The sequence below is a fragment of the Somniosus microcephalus genome, unplaced genomic scaffold, assembly GCF_052327205.1.
Source record: "Somniosus microcephalus isolate GS21.2 unplaced genomic scaffold, FLI_Smic_1.0 unresolved_chr7, whole genome shotgun sequence".
Lineage (NCBI taxonomy): Eukaryota > Metazoa > Chordata > Chondrichthyes > Squaliformes > Somniosidae > Somniosus > Somniosus microcephalus.
This window is the reverse complement of record NW_028225185.1, coordinates 5,125,798-5,144,704: the sequence shown is the minus strand read 5'-3', so window position 1 is coordinate 5,144,704 and position 18,907 is coordinate 5,125,798. Positions and strand designations below refer to the sequence as shown.

Genomic DNA, 18,907 nt, shown 5'->3' with positions numbered 1-18,907 from the left:
CCTCAGTACTGCCCCTCTGACAGTGCGGCGCTCCCTCAGTACCGCCCCTCCGACAGTGCGGCGCTCCCTCAGTACCGCCCCTCCGACAGTGCGGCGCTTCCTCAGTACTGCCCCTCCGACAGTGCAGCGCTCCCTCAGTACTGCCCCTCCGACAGTGCGGCGCTCCCTCAGTACTGCCCCTCCGACAGTGCAGCGCTCCCTCAGTACTGCCCCTCCGACAGTGCGGCGCTCCCTCAGTACCGCCCCTCCGACAGTGCGGCGCTCCCTCAGTACCGCCCCTCCGACAGTGCGGTGCTCCCTCAGTACCGCCCCTCCGACAGTGCGGTGCTCCCTCAGTACCGCCCCTCCGACAGTGCGGCGCTCCCTCAGTACCGCCCCTCCGACAGTGCGGTGCTCCCTCAGTACCGCCCCTCCGACAGTGCGGTGCTCCCTCAGTACCGCCCCTCCGACAGTGCGGCGCTCCCTCAGTACCGCCCCTCCGACAGTGCGGCGCTCCCTCAGTACCGCCCCTCCGACAGTGCGGTGCTCCCTCAGTACCGCCCCTCCGACAGTGCAGCGCTCCCTCAGTACTGCCCCTCTGACAGTGCGGCGCTCCCTCAGCACTGCCCCTCCGACAGTGCGGCGCTCCCTCAGCACTGACCATCCAACAGTGCGGCGCTCCCTCAGTACTGCCCCTCCCTCAGTACTGCCCCTCCGACAGTGCGGCGCTCCCTCAGTACTGCCCCTCCCTCAGTACTGCCCCTCCGACAGTGCGGCACTCCCTCAGTACTGCCCCTCCGACAGGTCGGCGCTCCCTCAGTACTGCCCCTCCCTCAGTACTGCCCCTCCGACAGTGCGGCACTCCCTCAGTACTGCCCCTCCGACAGGTCGGCGCTCCCTCAGTACTGCCCCTCCGACAGGGCGGCGCTCCCTCAGTACTGTACTGAAGTGTCAGCCTGGATTTTGTCCTCAAGTCTCTGGAGTTGGGCTTGATCCAATGGCCTTGAGAAACGAAGATCAATAGCGGCTTTACCCAAGCTGAGATCAGTTAACCAGAAACAGATTCTGGGACCTCGCAGCATGAATGGGTCAAAAGCACACCGACCTGCCTCAACTCAAGAGGCCACCAGGGAGCGTCGTAATCTGTACATTGGAACTGAAGACACAAACTCACTCATAAAAGGAACATTACACTCCGATAGAAGAATTTAGTCCATTTGGAGTAAACTCTGAAGGCAGGAAATCTGTAGATGGAGCAAATTGGAAATAAAACTCTTTGATACTCTTATAGAGAATGGTTTATTGCCCGGTAACAAATAATTATATTTCAAAAAGATTTCTTCTATCTCCACTCCCACAGAATAATTACAGGTGAGACAAATTTTCAATTACGGGAGGACAGAATTCGAAGGCAAGTTTTTCTTTCGGTTGCTGTCGGAGGCTCATGAACAGACTGGATACGACCGACTGAACGGCAACCATTATGTCTGGTCTCAGCCTTAACATGAACTGCAAAAACCTCCCTGCCGCAACTGATACGATTAGATCGGCGACGGCTGAATAGGACGGCAGAGATGTTGCTTCGAAGCTTTAGTGCTCGTAAAGGTGAGGGACTTGCAATCACTTGACTTCACCCTTGTGCTGTAGAACTCGACGCACTCTCTACAGAAGTAACCCAAGGCCAAGATCGATGTTTCACACTATGAACAGTCTTTTAATATATATTCTTTTTTATATGTTATGACTTTCAGCTAAGATAAAACCAAAGTAAAAATGGCTTCAGCATTGCTGGGCTGCCTTTTCCTCATTATACTCGTCAACTAAACGCAACTGGTACATCTTTTCCAAATTGGTCAATCCATAGCACAGGAGGAGGCCGTTCAGCCCATCGAGTCCATGCCGGCTCTTTCGAAGAGCAATCCACTTAGTCGCCACTCCCCCGCTCTTTCCCCAGATCCCTGCAATTTGTTCCTCCTTCAGGTGTTTATCCAATTCCTCTTTTGAAGGCCATCACTGGATTCCCCCACAGGGACAGTGGATGCAAATACATCTCGGTGACGGCTGTCGGTTAGCAAACTGTGGACGGCAACCGACCTCTCCTGGATCGTTAACCCATTGGTTACGGTGGTGGGTACCTGCTCCGATGTCTTGCTAAAGAAAATCTTCAGAGGGACCGCCTCGAACCCAGGCTGCTTCTCGGGATCGTTAGCCTTTCTTCTATTCACCTAGCCTCTTTTTTGCATGGAGGGAATAGGAACTCTGTCACAAATCATCTCACGTCTGTATTATCAAGACTGTATTACCAAGAGAGGAATTATGGACACTGCCTTGGGTTTTAAAGTCAACCCAGCTTGTCTAAGAATAAAACTGGATTTTTGTACTAATTTACATGTAGCATGCCTATTTTTCTGCTTAAGTATATGAATAAATACTGGATAGTAGCTTTAGGCTGTGTGGTGTTTTCCCACATTGCGGAGGTGATGAGTTACCATTCTGATCATCCCACATAATCTCCAGGGAGCGATTTGCTGAAATTCAGGGTTCCTCGTTAGACCGGGGCTACACCAACGCACACACACGGCAGGAAGTAAAGACACAGGTTTCAGTTCGTAGCTCAGTCTGCTTTTGCAAACTGTAGCTCAGTTTTAAATAAGAGAATATCTGAGGAAGGATGTTCTTGCCATGGAGGGAGTGCAGCGAAGATTCACCAGGCTGATACCTGGGATGGCAGGAATGATGTATGAGGAGAGATTGGGTCGATTGGGCTTGTACTCGCTGGAGTTTAGAAGAATGAGAGGGGATCTCATTGAAACTTATAAAATTCTGACAGGACTAGACAGACTAGATGCAGGAAGGATGTTCCCGATGGCCGGGGAGTCCAGAACCAGGGGTCACAGTCTAAAGATAAGGGGTAAGCCATTTAGGACTGAGATGAGGAGGAATTTCTTCACCCAGAGAGTGGTGAACCTGTGGAATTCTCAACCACAGAAGGCAGTGGAGGCCAATTCATTAAATATATTCAAGAAGGAGTTGGATATATTTCTTAAGGCTAAAGGGATCAAGGGGTATGGGGAGAAGGCAGGGACAGGGTACTGAATTTGGATGATCAGCCATGATCACATTGAATGGCGGAGCAGGCTCGAGGGGCCGAATGGCCTACTCCTGCTCCTATCTTCTATGTTTCTATGTAAAGATGTTGGGGAGTCTGGTGGCACTATTTAGCACTCTTAGATCACATTAAACACAGAGTAAAGCTCCCTCTAACTTTGCCCCAATAAAGGGACTCAGGTGGGGGCACCAACAGCGTGACAATTTCCCATTACCAATCTTTCCGTGTCCTCGCGGAGACCGACAATTTGGTGATTAGTGCTGAATTAGGGCATCTTTTTCCTGCAGACTGACAACACCCAGTTCAAGGATGTATTTCATTTACTGTGTCCAAATAACTGAAGGATTGCTCCCTGACTCCGAATGGATGTATATTTATATAGCACCATATATAATCAGCTCTCAAAAACTTGGTAGTCACAAAGAGTTGCCATTCAAGATCCCACAAATAATGAAATGAGCAACCAAGTTGATCCATTTTTGGTGGGGTTACCGGAAGGTGGAATGATGGAGAGGACACAAGAGTGCCCTGCTTTTCTTCAGGTAATGCCATGGGATCTTCAACGGCCACTTGCACCACCAGAAAAGGCAGAGGTGGGCCGCAATTTAAAAGCTCGTCCGAAGTGCAACTAACGCCATCGCTGCACTTGTCGCGCACCACTGCACTGGAGCATCAGCTTATATTTTGGGCTCAAGGCCCGGAATGGGCCTTAAAGACACAAACTTCTGGCTGGAGGCAAGTGCGCCGCCGACTGAGCCAGGCGGACAGACAACTTTAAAATCAACTAGCAGTCGGCCTGTTCAGTTCAACTATCGAGACCTCGCGGCAGGAGGAGATAATAAAAGGAACCTGCGAGCCACCCCTTTGGGCAAAACCGGCGGTGATTTGTGTGTGTGTGTTGTCGGACTCTGGCAAAAGCCCCCCTACCATCTCTCACCTGTGTTCTTCATCGCTGAGGTCAGGCTGCTCAGGATGGAGCTGATTTTGCCCAAGTCGATGTTGGCCAGGTTTGGGAGGCCCAGGGGTGGCGTTACTGTGCTGCTCTTCGCCTGGCCGGTGGTCTCCGCCGGGGCGGGCGCCTTTTCTGGTGGTGGGCTCTCGCTCGCTGCCGTCGTTGTCGCTGGGTTTGGACTGGACTCCTCCTTTTTCTCCTCGCTCTCTACTGCTAAAGGGCAACAATTAAAGGAAAAAGAGAGAGAGAATCAAATTGGGATCACGTTTTCCCCAAATATCCACAGCTAATTCATCTGCCAATTTTCTCCCATCCCGTTCCAGGTGCTTTCATGTCGTGCAGATTGGGCCAATACTCTCTGGAGTTTAGAAGAATGAGAGGTGATCTCATTGAAACATACAAGATTCTGAGGGGGATTGACAGGGTAGATGCTGAGAGGCTGTTTCCCCCTGGCTGGAGAGTCCAGAACCAGGGGTCACAGTCTCAGGATAAGGGGTCGGCCATTTAAGGCCGAGATGAGGAGGAATTTCTTCACTCGGAGGGTGGTGAATCTTTGGAATTCTCTGCCCCAGAGGGCTGTGGAGGCTCAGTCATTGAGTATATTCAAGGCCGAGATCGATGGATTTTTGGACTCGAGGGGAATCGAGGGATATGGGGATCGGGCGGGAAAGTGGAGTTGAGGTGGAAGATCAGCCCTGATTTTATTGAATGTCGGAGCAGGCTCGAGGGGCCGAATGGCTGACTCCCGCTCCTAATTCTTATGTTCATGTGCCCAGACAGTTAAGCGTTAGGATACCATGTGACATCACTGACATGAATCAACTGAGCGGCCTGCTGGTGGCGCTGTCCAGGGAGAGTATAAATACTCGGGCACGGGCCCAGCTTGTGCAGGACATTCTTTAACAGGAACTAGTGAAGGACACAACTAGACCTCCATGTCGTAAAACAGTTGATTAAAGCTTTGTTTAACGCTTAGACCAAGTGCCTAGTGGTTCTCTTACGTCAATCACAATTAGACCCAATTCTGACCAGTGTGAACATATTCAGGGATCAAGAGCAAGAACCCTGTTCATTTCCGCCCCCCCCCCCCCCCAAATCACTTGTCCATGGGCACTGAAGTCTATCATAGCACCCTTACCGTCCCGCCACCCGAGATTAATTTATGGTCTGTATCCTCAGCTACCCACTGGGCATAATCAAGGTCACCAGGGGAGGTCTAGCTTGATTTCTGACAGGTCATTTGTTAAGCGATGAGCTTGAGAGTTCACATGAAAACACAGTTGTTTGGATTCCCCAATGATCAGTAGGTAAATGCACCACGTGGTACGGTGCTGAGCCACAAACATTGCGACGATCCCGGTTAAATTCTTGCTCTGCACTGCGTTAGGTGCAGGAAGGATGTTCCCGATGGTCGGGGAGTCCAGAACCAGGGGACACAGTCTAAGGATAAAAGGTAGGCCATTTAGGACAGAAATGAGGAGGAATTTCTTCACCCAGAGAGTGGTGAACCTGTGGAACTCTAGCACAGAAGGCGGTGGAGGCCAGTTCATTAAATATATTCAAGGAGGAGGGTTGGATATATTTCTTAAGGCTAAAGGGATCAAGGGGTATGGGGAGAAAGCAGGGACCGGGTTCTGAATTTGGATGATCAGCCATGAATGGCCTGCTCCTACCTTCTATGTTTCTATGTTAACAGACTCAGCTGGGGTAGCGGTAAGGGTACTACCAGAGGCTTCTGTATCCTGGCCTATTCCAGGATTCCCATCAAGTGACTCTTCCCGGAAAGTACAGCATTGTGGGGACGAAATCGGGCCTGTGACGTCATGTCATAGAGTTATACAGCACAGAAAGAGGCCCTTCGGCCCATCGTGTCCATGCCGGCCATCAAGCCCTGTCTATTCTAATCCCATTTTCCAGCACTTGGTCCGTAGCCTTGTATGCTATGGCGTTTCAAGTGCTCATCTCAATGCTTCTTAAATGTTGAGGGTTCCTGCCTCTACCACCCTTTCAGGCAGTGAGTTCCAGATTCCAACCACCCGCTGGGTGAAAAAGTTTTTCCTCAAATCCCCTCTAAACCTCCTGCCCCTTACCTTAAAACTATGCCCCCTGGCTATTGACCCCTCTACTAAGGGGAAAAGTTCCTTTCTATCTACCCTACCTATGCCCCTCATCATTTTGTACACCTCAATCAGGTCCCCCCTCAGCCTTCTCTGCTCTAAGGAAAACAACCCCAGCCTGTCCAGTCTCTCTTCATAGCTGAAGCGCTCCATCCCAGGTAACATCCTGGTGAATCTCCTCTGCACCCTCTCCAATGCAATCACATCCTTCCTATAGTGTGGCAACCAGAACTGCACACAGTATTCCAGCTGTGGCCTAACTAGCGTTTTGTACAGCTCCATCATAACCTCCCTGCTCTTCTATTCTATGCCTCGGCTAATGAAGGCAAGTATCCCATATGCCTTTTTAACCACCTTATCTGCCTGTCCTGCTGCCTTCAGGGATCTATGTACATGCACACCAAGGTCCCTCTGGTCCTCTACCTTCCTAGGGTCCTACCATTCATTGTGTATTCCCTTGCCTAGTTAGTCCTCCCAAAATGCATCACCTCACACTTTTCAGGGTTAAATTCCATTTGCCACTGTTCTGCCCATCTAACCAACCCGTCTAAATCGTCCCGAAGCCGGAGGCTTCCCTCCTCGCTATTAACCACTCCACCAATTTTCGTGTCATCTGCGAACTTACTGATCATACCTCCTACATTCATATCTAAATCATTAATGTACACTACAAACAGCAAAGGACCCAGCACCGATCCCTGCAGTACACCACTGGACACAGGCTTCCAGTCACAAAAACAACCTTCGACCATCACCCTCTGCCTCCTGCCACTAAGCCAATTTTGGCTCCAATGTGCCAAATTGCCCTGGATCCTATGGGCTCTTACCTTCTTGACCAGTCTCCCATGCGGGACTTTGTCAAAAGCCTTACTGAAGTCCATATAGACTGCATCAACTGCACTACCCTCATCCACACACCTAGTCACCCCCTCGAAAAATTCAATCAAATTGGTTGGACATGATCTCCCCCTGACAAAGCCATGCTGACTATCCTTGAATAATCCTTGCCTCTCCAAGTGGAGACTAATTCTGTCCCTCAGAATTTTTTCCAATAATTTCCCTACCACTGATGTTAGGCTCACTAATTCCCTGGTTTATCCTTACTACCATTCTTGAATAATGTCTCCAACTGTCAATGGCCTGGTGTCTAGGCCAGTACATGAAGAACACCCATTCAGGTCGAGGTATCGGAGAGTTGCCTGATCTGGGGAACTGAACCCCAGATCAAAGGAGGGAAGACCGAGTAACTCACCCCTTTACCAAAGCCCTGGTTGGACCACACCTGGCGTACCGAGAGCAGTTCTGGGCACCACACCTTACGAAGGATGTATTGGCCTTGGAGGGAGTGCAGCGTAGGTTTACCAGAATGATAGCCCGACTCCAAAAGTTAAATTACGAGGAGAGATTACACAAACTAGGGTTGTATTCCCTAGAATTTAGATGGTTAAGGGGTGATTTGATCGAAGTTTTCAAGATATTAAGGGGAACAGATAGAGAGAAACTATTTCCGCTGGTTTGTGGAGTCTAGGACTAGGGGGCACAGTCTAAGAATTAGAGCCAGACCTTTCAGGAGTGAAATTAGGAAACACTTCTACACACAAAGAAGTTTGAAACTCTCTTCCGCAAACAGCAATTGAAGCTGGGTCAATTGTTAACAAAAATCTATCAATCTCCGATTTAAAATTAACCAGAGGTATTAAGGGATATGGGCCAAAGGCGGGGGATATGGAGTTAGGTTCCAGATCAGCCATGGTCCCATTGAATGGCGGAACAGGCTCGAGGGGCTGAATGGCCTGCTCCTGCACCTATGAAATAAAACTAATAGAACTGACCAATGTCACCAGTCAGTGTAAGTAACGAGAGGAACATTTTCAACTGAAAATTAAAGCCTTATGTTTTATATTAAAGAAACACATAAAAAAAAATCATAACTTACGACAGAATGAAACAATCTAATAAAATTGCGAGGGATACAGGTGAACAAATCATTAAAAACAGCATCGCAGGTCAGCAAAGCAAATGCTGACAAATCACTGGGATTTATTTCCAGGGACTGAAGTTATGTTAAACTTGTATAGGGCCCTGGTCAGGCCGCACCTAGAGCCCTGGGCCCAATTCTGGTCTCGGTACCATAAAAAGGACATAGAGGCACTGGAGAAAGTGCAAAGATTTACAAGGATGGTACCAGAAGTGAGAGATTACAGCTATCGGGAAAGACTGAACAGCTTGGGGCTAAAAAGAGTTGAGTTAGAGGTGACCCGATAGAGGTCTTTAAAATTATGAATGGGTCGGACAGGGTTGATGTGGAGAGAATGTTCCCACTTGTGGGAGAATCTAAAACTAGGGGCCATCAATACAAGATAGTTACTGATAAATCCAATAGGGAAATAGAGAGAGATTTTCTTCACTCAGGGTGGTGAGAATGTGGAACTCGCTGCCACAGGGAGTGGTTGAGGCGAATAGCAACAGAAAACGCTGGGAACACTCAGCGGGCCAGGGCAGCATCCGCGGAGAGAGAAACGGAGTCAACGCTTCAGGTCGAAACCCTTCGTCAGAACTGGAAAAAAAGCAGGAAAAGGGATGGATTTTAAAGCGTGTGGGGGCTGGGAAAAGGGGGAGGGGGTGAAAGAACAAAAGGGAAGGTCAGCGACAGGATAGAGAGCAGGAGAGATTCAGAGATATTAAGAGATATTCAAGGAACGAAGGATGGCTCTGGATGAAGTGTGAATGGCGCTGGCAGAATGACGGAGAGCTGCCATGTGGGAGGGAAGAAAAAAGCCCAGACAAAAGTGTGGATTAAAAAAAAGGGAAAATATATGATAGGGGCCGAGGTTATGATCTGAAATTGTTGAACTCTATGTCGAGTCCAGAGGGCTGTAAAGTGCCTAATCGGAAGATGAGGTGCTGTTCCTCGAGCTTACGCTGAGCTTCCGTGGAACAATGCAAGAGGCTGCGGACGGTGAGGTCCGAGTGGGAGTGGAGCAGTGAATTAAAGTGACAGGCCACCAGGAGCTCGGGGTCCCCCTTACGGACTGAATGGCGGTGTTCCGCAAAGCGGTCACCCAATCTCCGTCGAGTACATGAGAGCAAAGGGAATAGAAAGATATGCTGAAAGGCCGAGGTGAGGCTGATGGAACAGGAGGAGACACGTGGAGAGTATAAACACCAGCACGGACGAGTTGGGCAAGCGAGTGGCCTGTTTCTGTGCTGCGAGTCAGTGCGATTCCTTGGATCAGGAACCACATCATGCCGCCATGTTTCCAAGCCTGGTACCTATGATGCTTGCTGCTCCGGCGGCCTCATCGTCTGAAAGCTCCATGTCCTCGACGTCACAGTTGTCGCCCGAGGCCTCGGGCGTGGGCGGCCCCGGGCTCTCCTCCACCTTCGGTGGCGGCGGCGGCGGCTCCACCTCCGCGACCGTGACCGCGACCGCGACAACCTCCTCCGCCGGCCGAATGGGGGACTCGGAGCCGGCCGGAGACGGGGCGTCCATGCTGGGAGACGGAATGGGAGACTCGTCCGGATCCGGGAGCGCGGTTTTCAGCTGGTCCAGCTTCTTCTTCAGGTTGTTGACTCGGTTGGCAAACGTCTTGTACGCCTGTGAGTAAAACAGTCAATGGCGAGAGTGATAAATCAGAACACAAAAAAGACACAAGAATTACACAGCGTGCACTGCACAGGAACATTCGGCCCAAACAGTCCATGCTCCACTTCATTGGCTGTGAATAAAGTGCTTTGGGACATCCTGAGGTCGTGGAAGGCGCTATAGAAATGAAAGTCTTTCTTTTTTTACGCTGGCTAGAGAGACCATCCACGCACGACAAAATGCAGGTTGACATCAGTCATTCATGAAAGAAAGACTTATAAAATAATAATGAGCGGCCTGCGGGTGGCGCTGTCCAGGGAGAGTATAAATACTCGGGCACGGACCCAGCTTGCTCAGGACATTCTTTAACAGGAACTAGTGAAGGACACAACTAGACCTCCATGTTGTGAAACAGTTGATTAAAGCTTTGTTTAACGCTTAGACCAAGTGCCTAGTAGTTTTCTTACGTCACAGGTTACCTACACATTGGTGCTGTCACTACTGGAACCAAAACACGGTAGGAGAAATTATATTTAACACTGTGCGATTGGTTCCCAACCTCACTGACGCACCTGCGCTACTTCACCCTGGTGTTGTACAGTTCAGAATGCGGTCTGCAGACGCACATCAACTTTGGAAAGTCAGGTCCTTGCACTGTGCCGCCAGGCGTTTTATAACGTTCGTGTTGACACTATACAGCACAGCGAGAGGTGTGGGGAACACGGGGAGAACACTTATTGAGCATTCACCGATTTGAAATCGGCAGGATTCACCAGGCTGATACCTGGGATGGCAGGAATGACGTATGAGGAGAGATTGGGTCGATTGGGCTTATACTCGCTGGAGTTTAGAAGAATGAGAGGGGATCTCATTGAAACTTATAAAATTCTGGCAGGACTGGACAGACTAGATGCAGGGAGGATGTTCCTGATGGTCGGGGAGTCCAAAACCAGGGGTCACAGTCTAAGGATAAGGGTAAGCCATTTAGGACAGAAATGAGGAGGAATTTCTTCACCCAGAGAGTGGTGAACCTGTGGAATTCTCTACCACAGAAGGCAGTGGAGGCCAATTCATTAAATATATTCAAGAAGGAGTTAGATATATTTCTTAAGGCGAAAGGGATCAAGGGATATGGGGAGAAAGCAGGGACAGGGTGTTATAAATCTCATCATCATGAAGAAACGACTCATGAAATAACACTGGGCGGCCAGCTGGTGGCGCCGTCCAAGGAGTATAAATGCTCGGGCGTGGGCCCAGCTTGCCTCGGGACATTTGTAAGACAGGAACTAGTGAAGTACAACTAGACCTCCATGTTTTGAAACAAGTTGAGTAAAGCCTTGCTTTATACTCGAGCCAAGTGCGTAGTGAGTTTTATTACGTCACAGGGTACTGAATTTGGATGATCAGCCATGATCGCATTGAATGGCGGAGCAGGCTCGAGGGGCCGAATGGCCTACTCCTGCTCCTGTCTTCTATGTTTCTACGGAACGTACAAGCTTCTTTTCTTTGGAAACCAGGAGACTTCGAGGTGACTCCATTGAAGTTTTCACGTTTGTGAAGGAAACTGATGAAAGTTGACCCAGGCAAACAGTTTGCCGTGCGTACGAGTGATACCAACAATACAAGGGACGCAAGTTAAAAGTAAGGAACTTTGGAGGAAGGCAGAACTAACATTTGCAGAAAGGGTAATAGAGTTACCGAGTAAGCTACCAGAGACGGACCGCGGGGCAGACAGTAAATGGCCTCAAGGAGGTCATTGGACACGTTTCAGGAGACACGCTTGCGGGGAATGCCCTGGCAGTGTTGACACGAATGCGACCCGCGTCCTTGCACAGAGAAGTTTGAGTAAAATAAAGACACTTACATTTGCTACGATCTTCACCTCTTTGTACTGAGCCTCGTAGAATATCTCCGCATTTTCCAGAGCTTCGAGCAGCGGCGGGGTCTTCTTCACCTCCCTCTCCAGCTCGGCACAGAAATCTTCCAACTTGGAGCTGGATTCCTCAAAGTCTTTGGAAAATCGTTTCCCTCCAGCACGATCTACAAAAAAAAAATAAAGAGAGAGAATGAGGCGTTCCTTTCCGGTCTGCACAAGGTACCAGTTGGGGGGGGGGGGGGGGGGGGTGGGGGGTCGTGGAACAGAGAATCACGGCAGGGTTTTAAAAAGAAAGGACCGGATGAGCTCTTATTAAGAAAGGAGACACGGGGTTATTAATTCCCGAATCACTGTAAGGAAGCCAATTGGAGGTTTGGAAGGGTAGAAGGATGAATGGTCTTTTCCTGGCATTAGCACTGTTGCCTCACAGCGCCAGGGACCCGGGTTCAAATCCGGCCTCGGGTGACTGTGCAAACTCCACACAGACATTCTCCCCGTGTTTGCGTGGGTTTCCTCCGGGTGCTCCGGTTTCCTCCCACAGTCCAAAGATGTGCGGGTTAGGTTGATTGGCCATGATAAAAATTGACCCTTAGTGTTAGGGGGGATTAAATACGTGGGGTTACGGCTTGGGTGGGATGGCTGTCGGTGTAGGGACCGGGTGCTAGGGTTTGGATGATCAGCCATGATCTCGTTGAATGGCGGAGCAGGCTCGAAGGGCCGAATGGCCTACTCCTGCTCCTATCTTCTATGTTTCTATGTTTATTGAGGGGTTCAAGATGATTCCAAAAAAAAAAAACCACAAGAGTAAAATGCAAGCAGAGTTTATAGATCCCAACTACAGGAAACTCTCGATTTACCGGCACCTCAATAACCGGAAACCTCGGTTAACCGGCAAAATTCAGGAGTCGGTTCAGGTAAGTTTTACTTCCTATTAGTGGCCGTTCCTGGATCTGTGGCTGTGTAACCAGGGTTCCTGCACCTGTTGCTATGCAACAGGGACGCCTGGATCTGTGGCCGTGTACGGGGCTCTCGTACCTTTAACTATAGCTCTCTGTAATCCGGACTTTTTGATAAACCGGCACCACGCCGGTGCCGGGTAAAAAAGAAAGTTTCCTGTACCTATAAAAACCAATTTGATTTAAAATCTTGGGAATGCCCACATTTTTTGTCTGTAAACTGCAGTTATTATGGCTTTTGGTCATGGGTGTTATCAACATGTTTCCCGCTGTTACAACGGTGACATCACTTCAAAAAGTACTTTGTTGGCTGTGAATCGCTTTGGAAAGCCCCGAGGTCAGATAAAGCGCTGTGTAATGGCAAGTTCTTAAACAGGTCTCGGGGGCACTGCAACTGCAGGTTGCAGTCACTGGGCGGCAGCATATCCCACTGTATCCTGACATACAGAGCAGTGCCACAGGAGGCCTACTCCTTATATATACACCTACGCTTGATGGACGGGTCACATTGTCCGCATGCCCGATACGAGACTCCCAAAACAAGCGCTTTACTTGGAGCTCCGGCACGGCAAGAGAGCCCCAGGTGGGCAGAGGAATGTGTTGGTGTAGGGGTTACGGGGATTGGGTGGGATATGTGTCGGTGCAGGCTCGATGGGCCGAAATGGCCTCTATCTGCACTGTGGGGATTCTGTGAAACGCTTCAAGGACACCCTCAAAGCCTCCTTGAAAAAGTGCAACATCCCCACTGACACCTGGGAATCCCTGGCCCAAGGCCACACAAAGTGGAGGAGAAGCATCCGGGATAGGCGCTGAACACCTCGAGTCTCTTCGCCGGGAGCAAGCGGAAGCCAAGCGCAGGCAGTGCAAGGGGCGCACGTCAACCCAAGCACCCCACCCACCCGCCCCTTCAACCACCGTCTGCCCCACCTGTGACAGAGACTGCAGGTCCCGCACTGGACTCATCAGTCCAGCTGAGAACTCATTTTTAGTGTGGAAGCAAGTCATCCTCGGTTCCGAGGGACTGCCTAAGAAGACGATGACGACTTAGATATTAAAATCGAAAAAGGCATATGTGTAGGCAATGAAACAAATAAGGTTCAAACACCAGCCACCCCCCCCCACCCACAACAAATGTTCTACAAGTAATCAACAGATTAATTTACTGCCTACTGCACGGATGTACCTTTCAATCGTTTCAAAGTCTCTGTGCTACAGACGTCCACGCGGAGGGTCCCAAGCTGCTTCTCCTTGAACTCCCGCTCGTCCTCGGCTTGTTTGTACGACCCCAGCTGATCAATCAGTGCCTGCGGCTGCGGTGGGAAGCACAGGGCGCACGGTCATTTTCTGTGAGGTTTGTGATGAAACTCCCACCGTTCCCCAGGACCAGTCCCTAGGGCCATTCAAAAGCAATGTTTCCCCTCATTTGTTTCCGGGTGCGCGGCTCCTTTAAGGGGCTGCACGGCCCCTTTACGTGCGCAATCTTTAACGTTGCAAAAGCCGGTCCCGGACTGCGTGGGACCACCGGCAGAGAGCTGCGCGGCCACGCAACTTATAGGGAGTGTTATAAATCTCATCATCATAAAGAAACAACTCATGAAATAACGCCGGACGGCCAGCTGGTGGCGCCGTCCAAGGAGTATAAATACTCGGGCATGGGCCCAGCTTGCACAGGGACATTTTGTAAGACAGGAACTAGTGAAGTACAACTAGACCTCCATGTTCTGAAACAAGTTGATTAAAGCCTTGCTTTATACTCGAACCAAGTCCGTAGTGAGTTTTATTACATCAGGGAGCGTTGTTTAAAAGCCAAGGCATACTGAAACACACAGCTTGTATAGTAAATACTATAAATGTGACAGAGAAATGAAGTTCAAGCAAAGAAGAATTACAATAATAAAATGCATGTTGCTGGGCGAAGGAGGGGCCAAGTTTATTTTTTTCTAGCTGTGGCTCAGTGGGTAGCACTCACTCTCTCTCATTTTTGAGTCAGAAGATCGTGGGTTCGAGTCCCACCCCAGAGACTTGAGCCCATAATCCAGGCCGACGCTCCCAGTGCAGTGCTGAGGGAGCGCCGCACTGTCGGAGGGGCGGTACTGAGGGAGCGCCGCACTGTCGGAGGGGCGGTACTGAGGGAGCGCCGCACTGTCGGAGGGGCGGTCGTGAGGGAGCGCCGCACTGTCGGAGGGGCGGTCGTGAGGGAGCGCCGCACTGTCGGAGGGGCGGTCGTGAGGGAGCGCCGCACTGTCGGAGGGGCGGTCGTGAGGGAGCGCCGCACTGTCGGAGGGGCGGTCGTGAGGGAGCGCCGCACTGTCGGAGGGGCGGTCGTGAGGGAGCGCCGCACTGTCGGAGGGGCGGTCGTGAGGGAGCGCCGCACTGTCGGAGGGGCGGTACTGAGGGAGCGCCGCACTGTCGGAGGGGCGGTACTGAGGGAGCGCCGCACTGTCGGAGGGGCGGTACTGAGGGAGCGCCGCACTGTCGGAGGGGCGGTACTGAGGGAGCGCCGCACTGTCGGAGGGGCGGTACTGAGGGAGCGCCGCACTGTCGGAGGGGCGGTACTGAGGGAGCGCCGCACTGTCGGAGGGGCGGTACTGAGGGAGCGCCGCACTGTCGGAGGGGCGGTACTGAGGGAGCGCCGCACTGTCGGAGGGGCGGTACTGAGGGAGCGCCGCACTGTCGGAGGGGCGGTACTGAGGGAGCGCCGCACTGTCGGAGGGGCGGTACTGAGGGAGCGCCGCACTGTCGGAGGGGCGGTACTGAGGGAGCGCCGCACTGTCGGAGGGGCGGTACTGAGGGAGCGCCGTACTGTCGGAGGAGCAGCACTGAGGGAGCACCGCACTGTCGGAGGGGCGGCACTGAGGGAGCGCCGCACTGTCGGAGGGGCGGCACTGAGGGAGCGCCGCACTGTCGGAGGGGCAGTACTGAGGGAGCGCCACACTGTCGGAGGGGCGGTACTGAGGGAGCGCCGCACTGTCGGAGGGGCAGCACTGAGGGAACGCCGCACTGTCAGAGGGGCAGCACTGAGGGAGCGCCGCACTGTCGGAGGGGCGGCACTGAGGGAGCGCCGCACTGTCAGAGGGGCAGCACTGAGGGAGCGCCGCACTGTCTGAGGGAGCGCCGCACTGTCGGAGGGGCGGCACTGAGGGAGCGCCGCACTGTCGGAGGGGCAGCACTGAGGGAGCGCCGCACTGTCGGAGGGGCGGCACTGAGGGAGCGCCGCACTGTCGGAGGGGCGGCACTGAGGGAGCGCCGCACTGTCGGAGGGGCAGTGGAGGGGCAGTACTGAGGGAGTGCCGCACTGTCGGAGGGGCGGCACTGAGGGAGCGCCGCACTGTCGGAGGGGCGGTACTGAGGGAGCGCCGCACTGTCGGAGGGGCGGCACTGAGGGAGCGCCGCACTGTCGGAGGGGCGGTACTGCGGGAGCGCCGCACTGTCGGAGGGGCAGTACTGAGGGAGCGCCGCACTGTCGGAGAGGCAGTACTGCAGGAGCGCCGCACTGTCAGAGAGGCAGTACTGCGGGAGCGCCGCACTGTCAGAGAGGATGTTAAACTGAGGCCCCCTCTGGTCGAAGTAAAAGGTCCCACATTGCTATTTTTGAAGAGCAAGGGGGAGTTCTCCCCGGTGTCCTGGGGCCAATATTTATCCCTCAACCAACATCACTAAAAAAAAATTATCTGGTCATTTATCACATTGCTGTTAGTGGGAGCTTGCTGTGCGCAAAGTGGCAAATAAAATCCTTCACTTAAAAAGGGAGTCGTTTCGTCAGCTTTGCTGTTTAAAAATAGTCTCTACTTATACATCGGTACCTAACAATGCCTCCTGTGCAAAGTGTCAGCATAGTTTGGCTGCCGCGTTTCCTACATTACAACAGTGACTGTTCTTCAAAAGTACTTCATTGGCTATAAAGTGTCCTGAGGTCGCGAAAGGTGCTGTATAAATGCAAGCGTTCCTTCCTCTTATGGCGCACAGGGATACAGCAGTCTCATGGTTATTACCGCTGGCAAGCAGCTATAGCTGGGGCTCCCTGGTCCAATACCGCCGCTTAATGCGGGACTGGGCTACACAGACCAAGAAGTCCGAGGCTCTCCCTGCGCCGCGTTTACTGCTTTCAGCTAGGGCAAGTGACGGGATTCAGTAACTGGCCTCAGTGACGCCGGGGCTGAGGGGGAAAAGGAAAAAAAAAAACAACAATTCACGGTTCCCATTCCTATAGCCCCTGTTGGAATGGTGCTCGTGTGCGGACATGATGGTCGAAGACAGGATCGGGCTCCACTGGTGAATAGCCCGGCAGGACCCACGGTCTCAGCTCACCTGTCAAGCAAGGTAAGGTACTGCGGGGAGGCCGGCATCCTTGAAGCTGCATGAAATCAAGTCACCAGAGGAGGGGATAATGGGGGCGGGGGAAGGGAGATGCTAAGGTGACACAATACAGTTGAAGCACTTGCTACTGACACTGTACAGTATGATTTTAAGCACAAAAATGCTGGGCTAGCTTACTTCTGTTACCAGGGGAGTGGGGAAGGAAGGATGTTGCACTTTAGTGAATGTGTTTTGCAGTGATACAGATCACTGCACCCCTCAGAGGGGAGTTAAACATATAAAATCTATTCTTAATTTCTAGACATTTTTAAAAAGCTGTGACTTTTGTGCTCATGTCTCAGGAGGCCAGCGTTCAATCTCTCTTCAGTCTAAAAAAAAAATTAAAATCCCTTCACCAGTCCCATTAAAACCACATGGGTCGAGTGAATAATTGCGCTGTCCAGCGTGACACTGGGCCACACAGACCAGGGCGATCCCATGTTCTGTCTCAGGTCTGTGCTGAGTTAGTGGATCAGCGCCCGAGTGGTGGTTAAGGATGCTAACAAATCAATCGCCGAGCCCCCGGACCCAGGAAGGGAGAAATTAAACCAGTCACTGTGACTGCTCCTGCTCGCTATTCAGTAACCCCCCTAGAAAGCATGGGCTTCTGGTGAAGACAAGATTAGGCTCGGCTGTGATGCCTCCCTAGAGTTTAGAGAGGTGAAAGGTATAAAATTCTTAAGAGGCTTGACCGGTAGATGCTTCCCCTGGCTGGAGAGTCTAGAACCAGGGGTCACAGTCTCAGGATAAGGGGTCGGCCATTGAGGACTGAGATGAGGAGGAATTTCTTCACTCAGAGGGCGGTGAATCTTTGGGATTCTCTGCCCCAGCGGAGCAGGCTCGAAAGGCCAAATCCTGCTCCTATTCCTTATGTTCTTCTGCCCCTGGCCCGATGCTGGCACGGACATTCGGAAATGGGCACTTCAGTGTGGCACCAGAGGGCGGCTGTGCCCGTGGAACCCGCACCCCAGCAGTCGGGAGAGACGGGGAAGGAAAATAGGGAAAATAAAACGCCGGGACGCTCACCCTGAATTCAGCCAGTATCTTGGATTTCACGACGACTCGTGCTTTATTGCTCACTGTAAAGGAAAGGAAAAACGGCATCAGCTGTTGACAGCAGCCTCACCCAGAGTACAGTTGCGCAGGACGGTCACGAGCATTGCCTGAACGGCGGGTATGTCAAATACAGCACAAGTGTTTTAGCGTTTGGTGTGCAGGTCACGCACAGCCACTCAACTGGTATCCGCAGCGAGAAATGCTGTCAACCAAAACACTGAGAGCAAAGTGTTACAGTGCACAATACGGAAAAAAAACAGCATAGACAGTTTTGCATTTTGCATTCAGAATTTTAAAAAATCAGCCACTACAGCTCAGTTCCTGTGGTGTGGATGTTATCTGAACCCACGACCCTGTTAATGACACACCTTTACTATACAGTACATACAAAATTAAACACGGTGGCATTTTTAACATCCTGTTGAAGCAGCGATTTTGCAGAGGGTCTCGGATGCGAGTCTCCCGGACCAAAGCTAGGGGGGGCAGTAGGCGTGCTACAACTGGCCCCAACGGGTAGAACCTGGGTCTCTGCTGCAGAGCACCGCCCAGTGTCTCCTGCAGGAAAGCGGCCACGTGAGGATGTCCGGCGAGGGCGGGTTCGGATGTGGTAGCGGGGAGGCCCCGCGCATCCCCAAAAGGAATATCCTACCAACGCGTATCGCCTGGGCTCGCGCACGAAGGAGGACCATTTGGCAGGCGGGTACCGGAGGCACCCATCGAACTGCAACGGGCGCCAGTAACCGTCGGGAGCGGGCGTGTGAGATCTGGATGCCAAAGGCAGTCAGCAAGGAGCTGAGCGTCTTCAGTTCTGTATTATTTCTGCTGACTTGTTGATGTACACTAGCATAAAAAAACACCATGCGGGAACAGCACTGCTTTCCTTTGGCCGGCTGACGATGTCGTTCGGGCGTTGGGGAAAT

The 18,907-nt window shown here is 51.8% G+C and overlaps 1 protein-coding gene across 3 annotated transcripts in view; it reads right to left on the bottom strand.

The window, feature by feature from the left end:
- Window positions 1-18,907, bottom strand: part of LOC147086421 (regulation of nuclear pre-mRNA domain-containing protein 2-like) — a 112,050-nt gene that overhangs the window by 20,787 nt on the left and 72,356 nt on the right. For 2 of the 3 annotated variants that reach the window (XM_085978524.1, XM_085978527.1), the window contains exons 5-9: window positions 17,958-18,010; window positions 13,759-13,885; window positions 11,608-11,783; window positions 9,431-9,755; window positions 4,026-4,253 (exon numbers count right to left, since the gene is read on the bottom strand). In XM_085978524.1, the coding sequence (XP_085834650.1) occupies window positions 4,026-4,253; window positions 9,431-9,755; window positions 11,608-11,783; window positions 13,759-13,885; window positions 17,958-18,010 (909 nt within the window). The remainder of the gene's footprint in view (window positions 1-4,025; window positions 4,254-9,430; window positions 9,756-11,607; window positions 11,784-13,758; window positions 13,886-17,957; window positions 18,011-18,907) is intronic. The other variant, XM_085978525.1, reaches the window with a different exon arrangement.